General features: G+C 47.6%; 1 protein-coding gene across 1 annotated transcript; it reads right to left on the reverse strand.

Annotated features, from left to right (window-relative positions):
- Window positions 1-1,359: 1,359 nt before the first annotated feature.
- On the reverse strand, window positions 1,360-18,030 carry LOC140720262 (uncharacterized). Its single transcript, XM_073035133.1, has 4 exons — window positions 17,310-18,030; window positions 13,727-16,268; window positions 2,023-2,104; window positions 1,360-1,407 (listed from the first exon to the last, which is right to left on the reverse strand). The coding sequence occupies exons 2-4, from the start codon at window positions 15,985-15,987 to the stop codon at window positions 1,360-1,362; spliced, it is 2,391 nt and encodes a 796-aa protein (XP_072891234.1). The 5' UTR covers window positions 15,988-16,268; window positions 17,310-18,030.
- Between the last annotated feature and the right edge of the window lie 1,644 nt (window positions 18,031-19,674).

Below are 19,674 nucleotides of genomic sequence, written 5' to 3' on the forward strand. Positions count from 1 at the left end.
TGGTGAAGAAGGCAAATGCAATGTTGGCATTCATTTCTAGAGGAATAGAGTATAGGAGCAGGGATGTGATGTTGAGGCTCTATAAGGCACTGGTAAGACCTCACTTGGAATACTGTGTGCAGTTTTGGGCTCCTTATTTAAGAAAGGATATTGTGACATTGGAGAGGGTTCAGAGAAGATTCACTAGAATGATTCCGGGAATGAGAGGGTTAACATATGAGGAACGTTTGATTGCTCTTGGACTGTACTCCTTTTAGAAAAATGAGGGGGAACCTCATAGAAACATGTCGAATGTTGAAAGGCATGGACAGAGTGGATGTGGCAAAGTTGTTTCCCATAGTGGGGGAGTCTAGTACGAGAGGACATGAGGATTGAAGGGCGACCATTCAGAATGGAGATGCAAAGAATTTTTCTTTGTAGCCGGAGGCTGGTGAATCTGTGGAATTTGTTGCCACAGGTCGCAGTGGAGGCCAAGTCATTGGGTGTATTTAACGCAGAGATTGATGGGCATCTGAGTAGCCAGGGCATCAAAGGTTATGGTGAGAGGGCTGGGGAATGGGACCAAAGGGGAGATTGGATCAGTTCATGATAAAATGGCGGAGCAGACTCGATGAGCCGAATGGCCGACTTCAGCTCCTTTGTCTTATGTCTTGTCTTATGGACTGAGATGAGGAGAAATTTCCACACCAGTGCAGCGAATCTTTGGAATTTCCTTCACAGGGTTTCTAAATTTAATAGACATATTCTGGGGCTCAGCTCTGATCGGGACATTGCAGGGAAGTAGTGTTGAGGTCATAGGTCAGACATGGAGAGGGTTCGGATGAATTTCACAAGGATGATTCCAGGTATGAAAGGGACGTTTGATGGCTCTGGGTCTGTACTCGGTTGTATTCAAAAGGGTGAGGGGAATCTGACTGAAAACTTTTGAATATTAACAGGTAGACAGAGTAGATGTGGTAAGGATGTCTCCCATGGTGCGAGAGTCTAGGACAAGAGGGCACAGCCTCAGGATAAGGGGGGCGCCCTTTCAAAACAAAGAATCGGATAAATGTCTTCAGACAAAGCGTGGTGAATTTGTGGAATTTGTTGCCACATGCAGCTGTGGAGGCCGGGTCGTTGGGTGTATTTAAGGCAGAGATTGATAGGTTATTGACTGGACATGACATCAAAGGTTACGGGGAGAAGGCCAGGAACTGCGAGTGAGGAGGGAAAAAAAGGATCAGTCATGATTGAACGGCGGAGCAGACTCGATGGGCCAGATGGCCTAATTCTGCCCCTGTGTCTTATGGTCTTATAGTGTTATGTTCCGAGTGAAGGGCAGAACAGGCGCAATGGGCCTAATAGCCTGTTTCATATTTTCTAAACCACGAGTTTACCTTTGCGCCTTGTTCTGCCCTGGTCTTCAGCCTGTCAGAATGCACAGGGGAGCGGTGAGAGCTCCGGAGATCCGTCGGCAGCCCCTGCGGTTATTTCATGTTCCTGATGTTTATTGCTATTTATTTATGTTTGCATTTGCACAGTTTGTTGTCGACCGCACTCTGGCTGATCTTTCACTGATCCAGTTATAGTTACTATTCTGTAGATTTTCTCTGTGTCCGCAGCAAAATGCTTCTCGGGGTTGTATGTGGTGAGTTATCTGTACTCTGATAATAAAATTTACCCTGAAGTTTGAATTTCGGGAAATTCCTTCGATTCCGCGAACACACTGTGACTGACATCTCCAGCTCCCGTTAGCAGCCGTCCTCAGACACACTCACAGCCAATCAGCGGCACCGCTGGGGGAGTCTTGATCCTATTGGCTGAGTGTCAGTGGGCGGGATGCTGAATGTTCGGAGAGTCCATTCAGCATTCAGCGAGTGGACTCGGGGAGAGGCCAGAGTTTGGAAGCTAAATTTCGTGTAGAGGTTGCAAAACCGACCTGGTGAATCCTTCCCATGACGGAGATTCCGTGAGATGTTTCAGCTGCACGGAGGGTGCCTGGTCTTTCCCCGCGGTGGATCGGGGCCTGTTGTCTGGAGTTACCTCCCAGTCCTGTCTCCTGCTACTGGGAGCCCGGATCTGACCCGCAGCGGCTGCCGATGGATCCCCGGTGCAATCGGACAGGCTGAAGGCCAAGGGAGAACAAGGCGCAAAGGTAAATTCGTGCTTTGGAAAATAGGAAACAGGAGCGGGCGCTGCCGTTCGGCCCGTTGCGCTGTTCTGCTCCTCACTCAGAACATGGCTGATCTTTGACCTCAGCGTCACTTTCCTGCAACGTTCCCATCTTCGCTCAGCCCTTCAATATGCCTTTTGAATTTAGAAAACTTGTGGGAAAAAATCCAAAGGTTCTCCGCACTCCTCTTCTGAGTCCTGTCAGCTGACATCGGATTCTGATTCTGTGTCCTTATTCAACACCCAGTGAGGAAAAATGTCATTGCTGCCCCACCCTGTCAATACCCTGTGAGACTGTCTGTCTCAGTCAGACCACTTGTTATTTCTCTAATTTTGAGACAGACCCAGTCAGTGTAATCTCTCTGAGGACACTACCTCCCCCCCAAATCAATCTCTGAAACCTTCTCTTCATTCCCTTCATCCCACAGGCTGACTCCGGGAGGGAGACCAGACCTGTGCACAGTGTTCCATGTACGCTCTCACCAGGACCCCATATACCTTCAGAGGAGATCTTTATTCTTCTATTCAAACCTTCCTTCCCATTCAATGCTCTTAATATCGAACTCAAACAGTGAACAGACACAACACAGCCTCAGCCATGAATTTAAAGGGCAGGTGTTGCAACAGTTTGAGCTTCATACCGGGGGCCACGGAGCAAGCAGGGTGTCACAAAGGGAGGAATGTGGGAGTGTTGTATGTCTGAGCCCAGCTGTGTGTGTTTGTGTATCAGAATCAGGTTTAATATCACCGGCATATGTGGTGAAATTTGTTGTTTTGTGACGGCAATGCATAGTAATAGACAGTATAAATTACAATAAGTATTTATAAAATTAAATTTGAAATATAGTGCAAAATGAGAGGAAAAATCCTGAGGGGGTGTTCATGGGTTCTTTGTCTATTCAGAAATCTGATGGTGGGGAAGAAGCTGTTCCTGAACCGGTGAGTGTGTCTCCAGGCCCCTGTACATCCTCCTTGATGGTAGCAATGAGACGAAGGCATGTCCTGGGTGATGGGGGTCCTTAATGATGGATGCCACCTTTTGTGGCATCATCTTTTGAATGTGTCCTGGATGCTGTGGAGTCCAGTGCCCATGAAGGAGCTGGCTGAGTTTACAACTTTCTGCAGCATTTTCCGATCCTGTGCAGTGGCCTCTCCACACCAGGCAGTGATGCAACCAGTTAGAATGCTCTCCACAGTACATCTGTAGAAATTTGCAAGTGTCTTTAGTGACAGACCTAATCCCCTCAATCTCCGAATGAAATATAGCCGATGTTGTGCCTTCATTGCAACTGCATCAATATGTTGGGCCCAGGATAGTTCCTCAGAGATGTTGACAGGCAGGAAATGGAAACTGCTCACCCTTTTCACTTCTGATCCCACGATGAGGACTGGTGTGTGTTCCCTCGACTTCCCCTTCCTGAATCCACAATCAATTCCTTTGTCTTCATGATGTTGAGTGCAAGGTTGTTGCTGTGACACCTCTCAACTTGCTGATCTATCTCACTCCTGTACTCCTCCTCGTCACCGTCTGAAATTCCAGCAACAATAGTTGTGTCATTGGCAAGTTTATAGATGAGCCTAGCCACACAGACGTGGTGTAGAGAGAGTAGAGCAGTGGGCTGAGCACGCATCGTTGAGGTGTGCCAGTGTTGATTGTCAGCAAGGAGGAGATGTTATTTCTGATCCACACAGACTGTGGTCTCCTGGTGAGGATCCAGTTGCAGAAGGAGGTAGAGAGGCCCAGGTTTTGGAGCTTGTTGATTACAATTGAGGGTCTGATTTTGTTGGACGCTGAGCTGTAATCAGCAGCCTGACTTGTGTTTTGCTTTTATCCTGGTGATCTAAGGCCGAGTGTGAGCCAGTGAGAATTGTTGACAGATTGTAGCGATTTGCAAATTGCAGTGGGTACCTGCACACAGACAGGAGTTGATTGACCATGAACAACCCCTCAAAGCACCTCATCACAGTAGTGAGCGACACTGGGTGATAGTCGTCCACATCTGCTTCCTGGTCTTCTGAGTTCATCCAGCATTTTGTGTGCGTGGCTCCACTTTAAATATGCTCAATTATTTGGACTCCACAGCTGCCTGTGGCTAAAGGAATTCCTCCTCATCTCTGTTATAAATGGACATTCTCTAGTTGGAGGCTGTGCCTTCTGGTCCTCGACCCACCCACTTTAGGAAACATCCTCCCAACATCAACTCTCTCCAGACAGGTGTCGGAGATCGGGCCGGGACCTTCACCAGGACCTGTGTAGCTTAGATTACTAGCATCTGCAGATTTTCTCCTGTTTGATTTTTAAAGCAGAAGTTAATAAGTAAACTTCTTGATTAGTCAGAGTCTCAAAAGTGTTGTGGAGGTGGATGGAGAATAGGGTTGAGGGGGATAATAAATCAGCCATTCTTCTAAACTCCAGTGAGTACAGGCCCAGAACTATCAAACACTCCTCATATGTTAACTCTTTCATTCCCGGAATCATTATTGTGAACTGCCTGGAGCCTCTCCAATGCCAGCACATCTTTCTGATATAAGGGACCCAAAACTGCTCACAATACTCCAAGTGTGGTCTGACCAATGCCTTATAAAACCTCAGCATTACATCCTTGCTCTTGTATTCTAATCCTCTCGAAATGCATGCTCACATTGAGTTTGCCAATCTTACCACTGACACAAATTGCAAGGTAACCTTGAGGGAATCCTGCACAAGGACACCCAAGTCCCTTTGCTCTTCTGATTTTTGAATTCTATCTCTTTTCAAAAATGTCTATGCCTTTAATCCTTCTACCAAAGAGCATGCACGACTTCCCTACTCGATAATCCATCTATCACTTATTTGCCCATTTCCTGATCTGTCTCTGTCCTTCCCCAGATTCCGAGCTTCTGCAGCACTACTTGCCCCTTCACCTATCTTCATATCGTCTGCAAGCTTGGCCACAAAGGCAACAATTCTGTCATCCAAATAATTCCTTGTCTATCTTGGCTCTGTGTTCCTCAAAGAATTCCAACAGATTTGTCAGGTAAGATTTCCCCTTAAGGGAAGGCATGCTGTCTTTGCCCTATTTTATCATGTGCCTCCATTTACCCAAAAGCTCGTTCTTAATACTGGACTCCAACATCTTCCCAAGCACACCACATCCAGACTAACTCACCTATAATTTTCTTTCCCCAGCTGCTCTGCCTTCTTAAAGAGTGAAGTGACCTTTGCAATTTCCAGTCATCTTGAATGATCTAGTGATTCTTGAAAGATCATCACTAATGTCCCCATATTCTCTTCAGCTAACTCTTTCCAAACACTGAGGTGTAGTCCATCTGGTCCAGGACCTTCAGATCTTCAATCGCCCCACACACTTTCTCCTTAGTAACAGCAAAAACACTCATTTATGTCCCCTGACACTCTCACATTTCTGACTCACTGTGAGAACTGATGCAAAATATTAATTAAGTACCTCTGCCATGGCTTTTGTCACATTTCTCCTCTCCGGTGTCATTTTCTAGGGGCCCAATATCCACTCTCGCCTCTCTTTTACTCTTTAAATTTTTGTGTCCTCTTCAGTATTGTTGGTAAGCTTTCCCTCAGATCTCATTTTCACTCCTTATGGCTTTGTAATTGCTTTCTGTTGATTATTAAAACCTTCTCAATACTCCAACATCCGGCTAATTTTTGCCCTCCCTTTCGCTTTTATGCTGTCTTTGTCTTCCCTTGTCAAACACGATTACCTCATCCTCCCTATCTAATACTTGTTCATCATTGGGATTTATCTATCCGAATTGCCCCTGGAACTCCAGTTTCTGTTGTTCTGCAATCATCCCTGCTCATGTCCCCTTCCAATCTACTTTGGTCAGCTCCTCCCTCATGACCCATCAGGGTCTTTTTACCCTTGCACTTTCGTAACTCTACCCGCAATGATTCTCCATCTTCCAATCCTATGTCACCTCTCTCGAAGGATTTCATTTCATTTCTTACCAACAGAGCCTCCCCGGCCTCTCCGCCTACCTGCCTGTCCTTTGAATACAAGGTGTATCCTTTAAAGTTCAGCTTCAAGCTAGGATCTCCTTTCCACCACAACTCAGTGATGCCAACAACGTTGTAACTGCTAATCTCTACCTGTGCTATAACATCATCTACCTTATTCCGTATACTGGTGCATTCAAATACAACACCTTCAGTCCTGTATTCATCAGCCTATTCCACACTGTCCACATGAACTGAAGTAAGGCTTTTGATTTCAATGATGGACGACACTTGGGGGATTGTCTGCATTTCTGGTTCCCCGAACATGGGGAGGATGTCATTACACTGGACAGGAGGCTTCAGGAGGATGTTACCAGGACTGGGGGCTTGGGTTAAAAGCAGAAAGTAGAGAAGCTTGGGCTATTTAGCTGTAGTGTAGGATGTTGAGGGGTGACCCCTTATCGAGGTAAATACATTCATAAGAGGCTCAGATAAAGTGAGTCATTTTCTGAGAAATGGGGGTACAGAACCAGAGAGCTCAGATTGAATGTTAAAGGGAAATTTTATGAGGGATCTAAAGGGTAACATTCCCACAGAGAACGAGGTGGGTAAATGGAATTTGCCAGCAGGCGCTGTAGAAACAGGTATAAATAAAATATTTTAAAATAAATTTGTACAGGTACATAGATAGGAAATGGTTAGGGGAATATGGGGCAAACACATACAAATGGACATGCTCAAGAAGACATCTTAGTCTTGCGGATTGATGAAGTGGGCCGTGGTTTGGACATCTGCCAAACCCTCCCAGATCATCCTCCTAAGGAATCTCTCCCCGGAGACTGTCTCTGAACTGTTGATGTGACATCATGTCAGAGGGTGTGTGTGTGTGTGTGTGTGTGTGTGTGTGTGTGTGTGTGTGTGTGTGTGTGTGTGTGTGTGTGTGTGTGTGTGTGTGTGTGTGTGTGTGTGTGTGTGTGTGTGTGTGTGTGTGTGTGTGTGTGTGTGTGTGTGTGTGTGTGTGTGTGTTCGCACGATTGAGCAGAGAGACAGAGTATTTGAGGCTTTCCAGTTCAATTCAGGAATATTTCCAGTAATTGGTGTGCCTCGAAAAACGGGTCACAGTGTTGGGCCGACCATTCAGATTAGAACAAAATAATTTACCCAGCAGCCTGAGCTCACAACCCGCTCTTGCGTTTCAGAGTTACTTACAAATTGAAATGTACAATTTAAAATGTGCAAAGTAAATTTATTATCAAAGTATAGGCACATCACCATGTATAATCCTGGGATTTGATTATAATGTAAATTCAGTGAACTCAAGAACCATTATAAGATGAATGAAAGATCGCCCCCAACAGGACAAACAGAACAACCATGTGCAAAAGACAACAAAGTTCAAATACAAAAGAAATAAAACTAATAAATAACCCAGAAATAAACATCAAGAACATGAGATGAAGAGCTGTTGATTGTGTCCATTGGTTGTGGGAATAGCAAAGTTTAAGGATCTGGTCTCATTTTAGAAAATTTTTTGGTTTAGCGAATTTTCATTATCATCTCCCATTCTCCTTAATTATTTTTTTTATCCCTTCCATAACTGACAAAGTCTTTAAGAATTGGGATGAACTAGGTATTAAGTGTTTTTGGGACTTGTTTATCTCAGGTTCTCTTGCATCATTTGACCAATTGTCAAATAAATTTGCACTCCCAAAATCACATTTTTACAGATAGCTTCAAATTAGAGATTTCTATGTTTCCAATTAGCTACTTTTCCTATAGGTCCTGATAAAAATTTACTGGACGCTCGTTTAAATTTAAAACGTTTTGTTAATGGTTCTACTACCGGTATCTATAACTTGTTGATTAATTCTAGACAAGACTTTTTAGATAAAATAAAAAAAGCTTGGGAGGATGACCTAAATTGTCAGATTTCTGATGATAGATGGAATAAAATTCTTAAGCGGGTTAATAAATCATCTTTCTGTGCTCGTTATGCTCTTCTACAATTTAAAGTGCTTCATAGAGCTTACATTTCTAAACAGAAGCTCTCCAGTTTTTACCTGAATGTTTCTTCACTTTGTAATAAATTCAACTCTGCTGATGCCTCTTTAATTCATATGTTTTGGTTTTGCCCTACAATTGAAAAGTTTTGGCGGGAAGTATTTCAAACCTTCCCTCAACTTTTTAGGGTCCAATTTGACCCAAATCCCCTTACTGCCTAGTTTGGTATTATTGCAAATGAAGATATAACTTTAAATACCCCTAACCTACAGGTTTTAGTTTTTACTTCTCTTTTAGCAAGAAGAGCAATCTTGCTTAAATGGAAGGAGTCTACCCCTCCTACACATCTTCAATGGCTACGTGAAATTATGTCGTATTTAAATTTAGAAAAGATCCGCTGCTCAGTCTTAAATTCGAAACAATCTTTTTTATGATATTTGGGGACCTTTCTTAAATTACTTTTCCAATTTATAAAGTTTAACAGTGCACAGACTTTTATGTATATTTTTTATCTTCTCTTCTTAAGTGAATACGTTTTTTTTCTAATTATCGATTGTCATCCATTAGTTTTTTTCTTTGGTAGTTGGTAGGGGGTTGACTTTTTATATATATATATATATAAATTATTTTATGATGTATGAACTATCTTTAAATGTTTGATTACAGAGTGGTATAACTTTATGTGTTATGCTATAACATTTTGATCAATTTTATTACAATATATGAATGTACACAAGTTATGTTGAGATGTATCTATGTGTTACACTCTAAATGTTTTTTTTCTTCTGAATAAAAGTATTGTAAAAAGAAAGAAAGACCTGTTGGTTGAGTGTAATAACTGTTCCTGAACCTGGGGTTGAGGCTCCTGAGGCTCAAGCACCTTCTTCCTGATGGCAGCATTGAGAAGAGAGCATGGCCTGGGAGGTGGGGGTCCTTGATGATGGATGCTGATTTCCTGCGACAGCACTCCGCAGAGATGTGCTCAGTCGTGAGGAGAGTTTTACCCGTGATGTGCTGGGCCATACTACTGAGGACAGATAGTTCCTGCTTTCTTGTAACTACACTTGTGTCCCGGGCTCGGGACAGATCCTCTGAAATGTTAATATTGTGGAATTTAAAGTTGCTGAACATCTCCACCGTTGAGCCCCGATGAGGATTGACTCATGGGTTCCTGTTTCCTCCTCCAAATTCCATAACCAATTCACTGCTCTTGCTCTCATTGAATGAGAGGCTGCTCTTAGACCATAAGACCATGAGAGACAGAAGCAGAATTAGGCCATTTGGCCCATCAAAACTGCTCTGCCACTTCATCATGGTAAATCCATTTTTCCTCCCCTCCCCATTTTCCTGCCTTCGCCGCGTCTCCTTTCATGCCCTGACCGATGGAAATTCCATCAACCTCTGCCTTAGCAAAAGGAAAAGCAGCATCTGTCATCAGGGCAAGATGACGTGAGGCACCTCCCACTCCATACCCATCCATTTCTGTCCCTCCCCCTCCCCACTCTCTTGCCTACAAACCTGGCTTTCACTCCCTACCATTCTCTTCTCTCTCTCCCTCCCCTCCCTCAACTTTCTCAACTCTCTCCTCTCTCACACTCTCCTCCCCTCTTCCACACTCTCTCCCCACACTTCCCACTCTCTCCCAACTCTCTGCTTCACTCTTTCCTCCCCAGTATACCCCATTCTCCTACTCTTGAACCCTCTCTCCCCACGTTCTCTTTCTTTCACTCTCATCCCTCTCTTCCCTCCCTCTCCCCTTCCCTTTTCCCCTTTCTCCACCGCTCTCCAGTCTCCCCCACTCCCCCTCCCCCTTTCTCTCAGATCAATGATTCTGTGCTCTGTTTACACTTGTTTAGTAGATTGTTCGTATCACTTGTTCCTTCATCAATTCTTTTACTTTGTTTTAGACTTGGGATTGTGTTTTTCATTATATATTGTACTTCTCACTTACTGTAACCTAACAAACAATCCCGCAGCATCCTCGGACAGTTCCCACTCCCCACTGATCGAATCCTCTCATCTTGCTGATCTCGGTCCGACACGTCCACTCTTTATTATTTTCCATAGAGGTTGCCTGACCTGCTGAGTTCCTCCAGCATTTTGTGTGTGTTGTTCTCTGTTACACCTCCTCCTCTCTGTTCCTTTCCTTTCCCATTTCCTGCACCTCTCTCCCTTCCTCCATTCTTACCCATCTCTCCCACGCGCTCTCACTCCCTCTGTCCCTCTCTCACCCCGACTGTTCATTGCAGTCTCTCTCTCTCCCCCTTTATCACACTCTCTCTTACTCACACACACAAACCTCTCCCCTGTATTACTCTCGCAATCACTCCCACACTCTCCTCCGCTCCAGCCCTCTCCATCTCTCCCACCTCCACGCTGGTCCACTCCTTCCTTTCTCCCTCTCTCCTTCCCTCCCTCTCTATCACACCCCTGTTCCCGCTCTCCTGCTCTCCTTCTCTCGCTTGCTCAAATTTCACGTAAAATTGTTCTCCCTCTCTGCCTCCCCACCATCTATCTTTGCTCACGTTCTTACCCTCCATCTTCCTTCTTCCCTCAAGGCCTTTCTTCACCCTCTATCACTGCACCCACTCGCTCATCCCACTCTTACCCTCTTCAACCTTTTGTCTCTGAACATTTCTCTCCCTCACTCTCTTTCTCTCTTCACCACTGTCACATCTGTCCTTCGGCCAAGGAGAGAGGGAAAAGTGTTAGACGCAGATGGAGAGGGAGGAGTGAAACAGATCGAGTCAGCAATTGATTGTATCGGCATTGGCTTCGTTCAGTGACCCCAGCTCCACCTTGCTCCCCGACTGCATATCCTTCCCTCCATCCGTGCCTTCAAAGTACACTGAGAGAGAGAGAGAGAGAGAGAGAGAGAGAGAGAGAGACAGAGAGAGAGAGGGAGGGAGACAGACAGAGAAAGAGGGTGGTGAGAGAGTGAGGGAGAGAGACAGAGAGAGAGGGACAGAGAGACAGAAAGAGAGCGAGATGGAGAGAGGGAAAGAGACAGAGAGAGGCAGAGAGGGTGGGGAGAGAGTGAGAGGGAGAGAGACAGAGACAGAAGGAGAGAGAGAGAAACAGAGAGTGAGAGAGACAGACAGAGGGAGAGATGGGGAGGGAAAGAGAGAGAGAGACAGAGACAGAGAAAGAGAGGGAGAGAGACAGAGAGAGAGGGTGGGGAGAGAGAGTGAGCGAGAGAGGGACAGAGAGAGAGACAGGGAGAGACAGACAGAGAGAAAGAGAGAGAGGGAGTGAGAGATTGAGAGAGAGGGAGAGAGGGAGACAGACAGAGAGGGGAAGAGAGGGTGTGGAGAGAGTGAGAGACAGATAGAGAGAGAGAAAGAGAGAGTGAGTGAGTGAGAGAGAGGCAGAGAGAGTGATGGAGAGAGCGTGAGAGAGAGGGAGAGAGGAAGAGAGAGAGGGAGAGACAGAGAGCGAGGGAGAGAGACAGAGAGAGCGGAACAGAGAGTGAGAGAGGAACAGGGAGTGAGAGAGACAGACAGAGAGGGAAAGCAAGAGAGAGAGTGAGAGAGACAGAGAGACAGGCAGAGAGAGAGGGAGAGAGACAGGGAGAGTGAGATACATAGAGAGAGAGAGAAGGAGAGAGACAGGCAGAGAGAGAAAGAGAGAGAGGGAGAGACAGAGAGGGGGAGAGAGAGAGAAAGGGAGTGAGACAGAAAGAGAGTGAGAGAGAGACACACAGAGAGGGGGAAGAGAGGCAGAGAGGAAACGTGGGAGAGAGAGGCAGAGGGAGAGAGGAAGAGAGAGAGAAGGAGGGAGAGAGAGGGAGAGCGAGATACAGAGAGAAAGAGAGAGAGGGAGAGACAGCAGAGACAGAGAGGGTGGGGAGAGAGGGAGAGGGAGAGACACAGAGAGGGAGAGAGAGAGGGGGAGAGAGAGAAAGGGAGTGAGACAGAGTGAGAGAGAGACAGAGAGAGGGAGAGAGAGAGGAAAAGAGGGAGAGAGAGACAGATAGAGGAAGAGAGAGGAGAGAGAGGGAGAGACAGAGAGAGAGGAACAGAGATTGAGAGAGAGAGGAACAGGGAGTGAGAGAGAGAGAGGGGGGCGGAGAGAGGGAGAGAGACAGAGAGGGTGTTGGAGAGAGAGTGAGACAGAGAGAGTGGCAGAGAGAGAGAAGGAGAGAGGGAGAGGGAGAAGGAGAGTGGGAGAGACAGAGAGAGGGAGAGAGACAGAGAGAGAGGAACAGAATGAGAGAGAGGGGAACAGGGAGTGAGAGAGACAGAGAGAGTGGGAGAGCAAGAGAGAGAGAGTGAGAGAGACAGAGAAACAGGCAGAGAGCGAGGAACAGAGAGAGAGGGAGAGAGACAGAGAGAGGGAGAGCGAGATACACAGAGAGAGAAGGAGAGAGACAGAGAGACACGTAGAGAGAGAGAGGGTGGGGAGAGAGTGAGAGAGATGAACAGAGAGAGAGACTGAGAGAGAGAGGGACAGAGAGTGAGAGAGGATCAGGGAGTGAGTGAGAGACAGACAGAGAGGGAGGGCAAGAGAGAGTGAGAGAGACAGAGGCAGGCAGAGAGAGGAACAGAGAGAGAGGGAGGGAGACAGAGAGAGAAGGTGGGGAGAGAGTGAGAGAGAGGGAGAGGGAGAGGGAGAGAGAGTGGGAGAGAGACAGGGAGAGAGATGGAGAGAGAGGGATAGAGACAGAGAGAAGGAGAGCGAGATACAGAGAGAGAGAAGGAGAGACAGGCAGAGAGAGAGGGTGGGGAGAGTGTGAGAGAGAGAGAGAGAGACAGAGACAGAGAAAGAGAGGGAGACAGAGAGAGGGAGAGAGACAGAGAGGGTGATAGACAGAGAGAGAGTGGGGAGAGAGTGAGAGACAGAAAGAGAGAGAGAGAGGGAGAGGGAGTGAGAGGAACAGAGAGTGAGAGAGAGACAGAGACAGAGAGAAAGAGAGTGACAGAGAGAGAAAGAGAGAGAGAGGGGCAGAGACAGACAGAGAGAGGGTGGGGAGAGAGAGAGAGAGGCAGCAAGAGAGAGAGAGGGTGGGGAGAGAGTGAGAGAGGAACAGTGGGAGAGAGAGAGACAGAGAGAGAGAAACAGAGAGAGAGGGAGAGAGATGAACAGAGTGAGAGAGAGAGACAGAGGGAGAGATGGAGAGAGAGGGAGAGCGAGAAACAGAGAGAGAGAAGGAGACAGGCAGAGAGAGAGGGTGTGGCGAGAGTGAGAGACAGACAGAGAGAGAGAAAGAGAGAGAGTGAGTGAGTGAGAGAGAGGCAGAGAGAGTGATGGAGAGAGCGTGACAGAGGGAGAGACAGAGAGCGAGGGAGAGAGACAGAGAGAGCGGAACAGAGAGTGAGAGAGGAACAGGGAGTGAGTGAGAGACAGAGAGGGAAAGCAAGAGAGAGAGTGAGAGAGACAGAGAGAAAGGCAGAGAGAGAGGAACAGAGAGAGGGAGAGACAGAGAGGGGGAGAGAGAGAGAAAGAGAGTGAGAGAGAGACAGAAAGAGAGAGACAGAGTGAGGGGGGAAAGAGGCAGAGAGGAAACGTGGGAGAGACAGAGGGAGAGAGGAAGAGAGAGAGAAGGAGGGAGAGGGAGAGAGACAGAGAGGGAGAGAGAGAGGGGGGAGAGAGAGGAAGGGAGTGAGACAGAAAGAGAGAGACAGAGGGGGAGAGAGGCAGAGAGGGAGGAAAAGTGGGAGAGAGAGACAGAGAGAGAGAAGGAGAGAGAGAGAGGGAGAGAGACGGAGAGAGAGGAACAGAGAGGGAGAGAGACAGAGAGAGAGGGAGAGCAAGATACAGAGAGAGAGAAGGAGAGACGCAGAGAGAGCGAGGGTGGGGAGAGTAGGAGAGAGCGAGAGAGAGAGAGAGAGACAGAGACAGAGAAAGAGAGGGAGACAGAGAGAGGGAGAGAGATAGAGAGGGTGAGAGACAGAGAGAGCGCGTGGGGAGAGAGTGAGAGACAGAGAGAGAGACAGAGAGAGAGAGGGGGGAGAGGCAGCGAGAGAGGAACAGTGGGAGAGAGACAGAGAGAGAGGAAGAGAGAGAAGGAGAGAGGGAGAGAGAGAGAGGGAGAGAGAGAGAGGGAGAGACAGAGAGAGAGGGAGAAAGAGAGGAACAGAGAGACAGAGAGAGAGTGAGAGAGGAAGAGAGTGAGAAGGAGAGGGAGAGAGAGGGAGAGACCGATGAAGACAGAGGGAGAGGGAGTGAGAGATTGAGAGAGAGGGAGAGGGAGACAGAGAGAATTGAGAGAGGGGGACAGAGAGAAGAAGAGAGAGTGAGAGAAAGAGAGGGAGTGAGAGAGACAGAGAGAGGGAGGGCAAGAGAGAGAGTGAGAGACAGGCAGAGAGAGAGGAACAGAGAGAGGAGAAGAGACAGAGAGAGAGGGTGGGGAGAGATTGAGAGAGAGAGGGAGAGAGAGAGACAGGGAGAGAGATAGAGGGAGAGGGGGAGAGAGGAACAGAGAGTGAGAGAGAGAGAGGGAGAGAGAGAGGGTGGAGAGAGGGAGAGAGAGAGAGAGAGAGAGTCAGAGAGACAGAAAGAGAGAGACAGGCATAGAGAAAGAGAGGGAGACTGAGAGGGAGAGAGACAGAGAGAGAGTGAGAGACAGCGAGACAGGCAGAGAGAGAGAGAGGAACAGAGAGAGAGGGAGAGCGAGATACAGAGAGACAGAAGGAGAGAGACAGAGACAGGCAGAGAGAGAGGTTGGGGAGAGAGTGAGAGGGAGAGGGAGAGAGAGACAGAGAGGGGGAGAGAGAGAAAGGGAGAGAGACAGAAAGAGTGAGACAGAGAGAGGGAGAGAGAGAGGAAATGTGGTAGAGAGAGGGAGAGTGAGAGACAGAGATAGAGGGAGAGAGACAGAGAGACAGAAAGAGAGGGAGGGAGGGAAAGAGACAGAGAGACAGGCAGAAAGAGAGACAGAAAGGGTGGGGAGAGAGTGAGACGGAGAGGGAGAGAGAGACAGACAGAGAGGGAGAGAGAGGAGCAGAGAGTGAGAGAGGAACAGAGAGGGAGAGAGAGAGGGAGAGAAACAGAGAGAGGAACAGAGTTAGAGACAGAGAGAGAGGAACAGAGTGAGAGAGAGAGACAGAGAGAAGGAGGGACAGAGACAGAGGGAGAGAGAGAGGGGGGAGAGGGAGTGAGAGACAGAGAGAGTGGGAGAGGGAGAGAAACAGAGGAACAGAGTTAGAGACAGAGAGAGAGGAACAGAGAGTGAGAGAGAGACAGAGAGACAGAGGGAGAGAGACAGAAGGACAGAAAGAGAGGGAGACAGAGAGGGTGGGGAGAGAGTGAGACAGGGAGAGGGAGAGAGACAGACAGACAGAGAGAGGGAGAGTGAAGAACAGAGAGAGGGACAGACAGAGAGGGAGAGATGGAGAGAGACAGGCAGAGAGAGAGGAACAGAGAGGGAGAGAGACAGAGGGTGGGGAAGAGTGAGGGGGGTTACAGAGAGAGAGAGGGAGACAGAGAGAGAGGCAGACAGAGGGAGAGAGAGAGACAGAGGGAGAGATGGAGAGAGAGAAAGAGACAGAGACAGAGAGAAAGAGAGAGAGACACACAGAGAGGGTGGGGAGAGTGTGAGCGACAGAGGGACAGAGAGAGACAGGGAGAGACAGACAGAGAGAAAGAGAGAGTGAGAGAGAGAGGGAGAGAGACAGAGAGAGGGAGAGGGAGAGGGAGGGAGTGAGAGAGAGAGAGGGAGACAGACAGAGAGGGGAAGAGAGAGGGTGTGGAGAGAGTGAGAGACAGACAGACAGAGAGAGAGAGAGAGTGAGAGAGAGGCAGAGAGAGTGATGGAGAGAGCATGAGAGGGAGACAGAGAGGGGGAGAGAGAGGGAGAGAGGAGGGGGAGTGAGAGAGGGGGACGGATAGGGAGAGGGAGATGGAGAGGGTGAGAGTGAAATTCCTCTCCTGTCTGGTTCCATTTAGTCTTGTTTCTCCATCTTCCCAGTAACTCCTGCTTCTCAACTTCCCCCGAGTTCTTTATCTGTTCTATCTCTCCTCCTTCTACACACTTACTTCTCCCCACATCTCATCATCCCTTAGTCTACCTCTTCCCCAACCCCTCCATTTCACCAACACAATAGAGCTGGTTACTGACAACAGGAAGTCAGCCTGTTCTATTTTTACAGAACACATCCTGTGCGGAGACTAGTCGTGTTGTCACGGCAACAGCACTGGCCACCACCGGAAACACTGCAGAGAGCTGTGAACAAGTTCAGTACATCATGGAAACTGTGGACACTGTTTACACATCTCTCTGCCTCAATAAAACAGTCCACATTATCAAAGACCCCACACACGTCGAACATTCTGACTTCCTGAGAGATGGACCACTAACTTCACAATCTCCCTAATGCAGTGTTGTGATTAATTGGTCTGTATGATTCGTTCATTTAATTAATTGTCCCTCACATTTCGCAACCCCGCACTCCCAGTCTCGAGGTGATGAATTGATCTTTATGGACGGGATGTGAATCAAAAGTTATCACTGTACCTTGATTCATTGAAAGCAAATGTCCCAATTTACGCTCACCTCTCCTTTCCTCTTCTCTCTCTCTCCCCCCTCTCTCATTCTCTCTGCCTGTCACTCTCTTTCTCTCTCTGTCTCTCTCTCTCTCTCTTCCACTTCTCTCTACCCCTCTCCTTTCCCCTCTCTTACCTCCTCACTTACCCTCCCTCTCCCCCCTTCTCCACACTCCTCCACCGCCTATTCTGTAGCACACTAAACGGAAACTAACAGGCCACTCCCAGAAACCACAAGCCTTTATCTTCTAAGAGAACATTGAATCCTTCCAACCGACGAGAAATTATACAGCATCTGTAATCCACTGAGTGTGTAAAACCGTCATCACAGTGCGGGGTGGGGGAGGGGTGCTGGTCTGGACGGGTGGGTGGCGGAGACAGCAAGCTACAGGAAAGGGGGTATTGGGGAGAAAACGAGAGGCAAGCGAAAAGTTAGGCATAAACAGAGTAAGCGACAATAAGGGAAAGATGCAGGTTAGTGACTGTGTAGGGAAGAATGTTTGGAGGAAAGTGTGGGAGGGTGTAAAAGAGTACGGATGAGGAAAAGATGAGAGGGAAATTGAGGAATTGTATATGTATAGAGAGAGTGAGAGAGAGAGACGGAGAGATAAGAGAGTTAAGGGGGAGTGAGAGAGAGAGAGGGAGAGAGAGAGAGGACTGTGGAACAGAGTGGAGTACCGGGGCACAGGTAAACATCATCTTTGAACTGTCCCACACTCACCTTGAAAACACGTCCTCTGGTAATTGAGATATTCACCTGGTGAACAAATGATGTCGGTTCTCTTCTCTCAGATCTCTACTCAGCCTCAGTCTGCCTCTGGTCTCCCCTCAGCCCCCATCGCTACAGAGGAAAGTCGACTGTACTTCCTTAGAAGGTTGGCGTCATTCAATATCTGTAGTGAGATGCTGAAGATGTTCTATAGGTCAGTTGTGGAGAGCGCCCTCTTCTTTGTGGTGGCGTGTTGGGGAGGAAGCATTAAGAAGAGGGACGCCTCACGTCTTAATAAGCTGGTAAGGAAGGCGGGCTCTGCCGTGGGCAAAGTACTGGAGAGTTTAACATCGGTAGCTGAGCGAAGGGCGATGAGTAGGCTACGGTCAATTATGGATAACTCTCAACATCCTCTACATAGCACCATCCAGAGACAGAGAAGCAGTTTCAGCGACAGGTTACTATCGATGCAATGCTCCTCAGAGAGGATGAAGAGGTCAATACTCCCCAATGCCATTAGGCTTTACAATTCTACCGCCAGGACTTAAGAACTTTTTAAAAGCTATTATTAATGCTTTTTGAGATAGTGATTTAGATGCATATCATATTTTTTACTGAGTTAAGTATTGTATGTAATTAGTTTTGCTACAACAAGTGTATGGGACATTGGAAAAAAGTTGAATTTCCCCATGGGGATGAATAAAGTATCTATCTATCTATCTATCTATCTATCTATCTATCTATCTATCTATCTATCTATCTAACTGAAGCCTCTCCAACCTTTCATTCCCTCTCATCCATGAGGCAACCCCTCCATTTCCAGAACATTAACTCTCACCCGATCCTCCCTCCGCCGTAACAGGGTTAGAGTTCCTCCTGTTGTCAACCAACGACCAGCGGTTCTGTGGTGGCGATAGAGTCACCCGGATGGTGAGATGTGTCCAGGTGCCAGGGACAGGGATGACTCCGATCAGGTCCCTGGCATTCTAAAGGGGGAGGCCGAGCAACCAGACTTGTTGGTAAATATTGGTACCAATGACAGGTAGAAAATGTCAGCAGGCCCTGAAAAGAAATTTTGTGAGTTAGGTAAGGGGTTTGGGAACCGATGTGCTACCGTCGAGGATGAGGTAGTTGGTTTGTAGACAGAGACAGTATGTTGTGAGACTGCTGGCAATGAGAGGCTGCTGATAGGGCAACCTGGCAGTCGACAGGATGAGTTGCAATGGAAAAGACGCACAGAATCTAAAAGGCTGAACACAGGACTGAAGGTATTACATTTGAATGCGCGCATTGTACAGACAGACGTGGAGGAAGAGCTACAGACTGGCATACATGAGGTTGTGGGCATCACTGAAAGCGTGGCCCTGTTGGTAAACATAATAAAATCAAACCATCAGAAAGAGCTGGCATAGGGTCGGAAGGTGCTGAGTCGTTGTGGGTAGAGCTAAGGAACTGCAAGTGCAAAGAAAACCCTGGTGGAAGGTATGTGCAGACCCCCAAACAGTAGTAAGGATGTAGTCTACAAACTACAACGGGAGATAGAAAATGCAAGTCAGCAGGTCAACGTTACAATAGTCATGTGGGATTTCAGTACACAAATAGATTGGGAAAACCCGGATGGTGCTGGATGCCCCGAGGGAGAATTTCTAGAATGCCTGCGAGGTGGCTTCAGAGAGCAGCTCGTGGTTAAACCCACTATCGCCAAATCATATCGTTCCCTCGCGGCCCGGTGGCTGGGGACCACTGCACTAAGGGATCTGCTATTCTGGGTAGGGTGTGATGCAATGAACTGGGATTGAATTTGCAGTTTGAGAAGGGGAAGCACAACGTAGATGCAGTGTTGCAGTGGAATGAAGGAAACTGCAGAGGCGTGAGAGAGGAGCTGGCCAAAAGTGATTGGAAAAGACGTTTGGCACCGATAATGTCAAAGCAAGACTGGGTGGAATTTCGGGAAGCAATTCAGAAAGCGCAGGTTATACACATCCCAAAGAGACAGAAGTGTTCAAAAGGCAGATAGTCCATAAGACCATGAGGTGCAGGAGCAGATTAGGACATTCGGCCCCATTGACTCTGCTTTAACATATCACCATATCACCTGGTTGATCCAATTTCGTCCCAGATCCAATCTCCTGTCTTCTCACCGTATCCTTTCACACCCTGAACAATCAGTAATATATGACCTTCTGTAGTAAATGTACAGAGAGACTCGGCCTCCACCGCTGCCTGTGGCAAAGAATCCCAAAGATTCTCCACTCTGGTTTAAGAAATTCCTCCTCATTTCCGTTCTAACAGGATGCCCTCTGTTATGGTTCATCCGGTCTTAGACCCACCAATCACAGGAAAAATCCTGCCCACATCCACTCTATCAAGGCTCCTC

This window comes from Hemitrygon akajei, unplaced genomic scaffold (assembly GCF_048418815.1).
Source record: "Hemitrygon akajei unplaced genomic scaffold, sHemAka1.3 Scf000039, whole genome shotgun sequence".
Lineage (NCBI taxonomy): Eukaryota > Metazoa > Chordata > Chondrichthyes > Myliobatiformes > Dasyatidae > Hemitrygon > Hemitrygon akajei.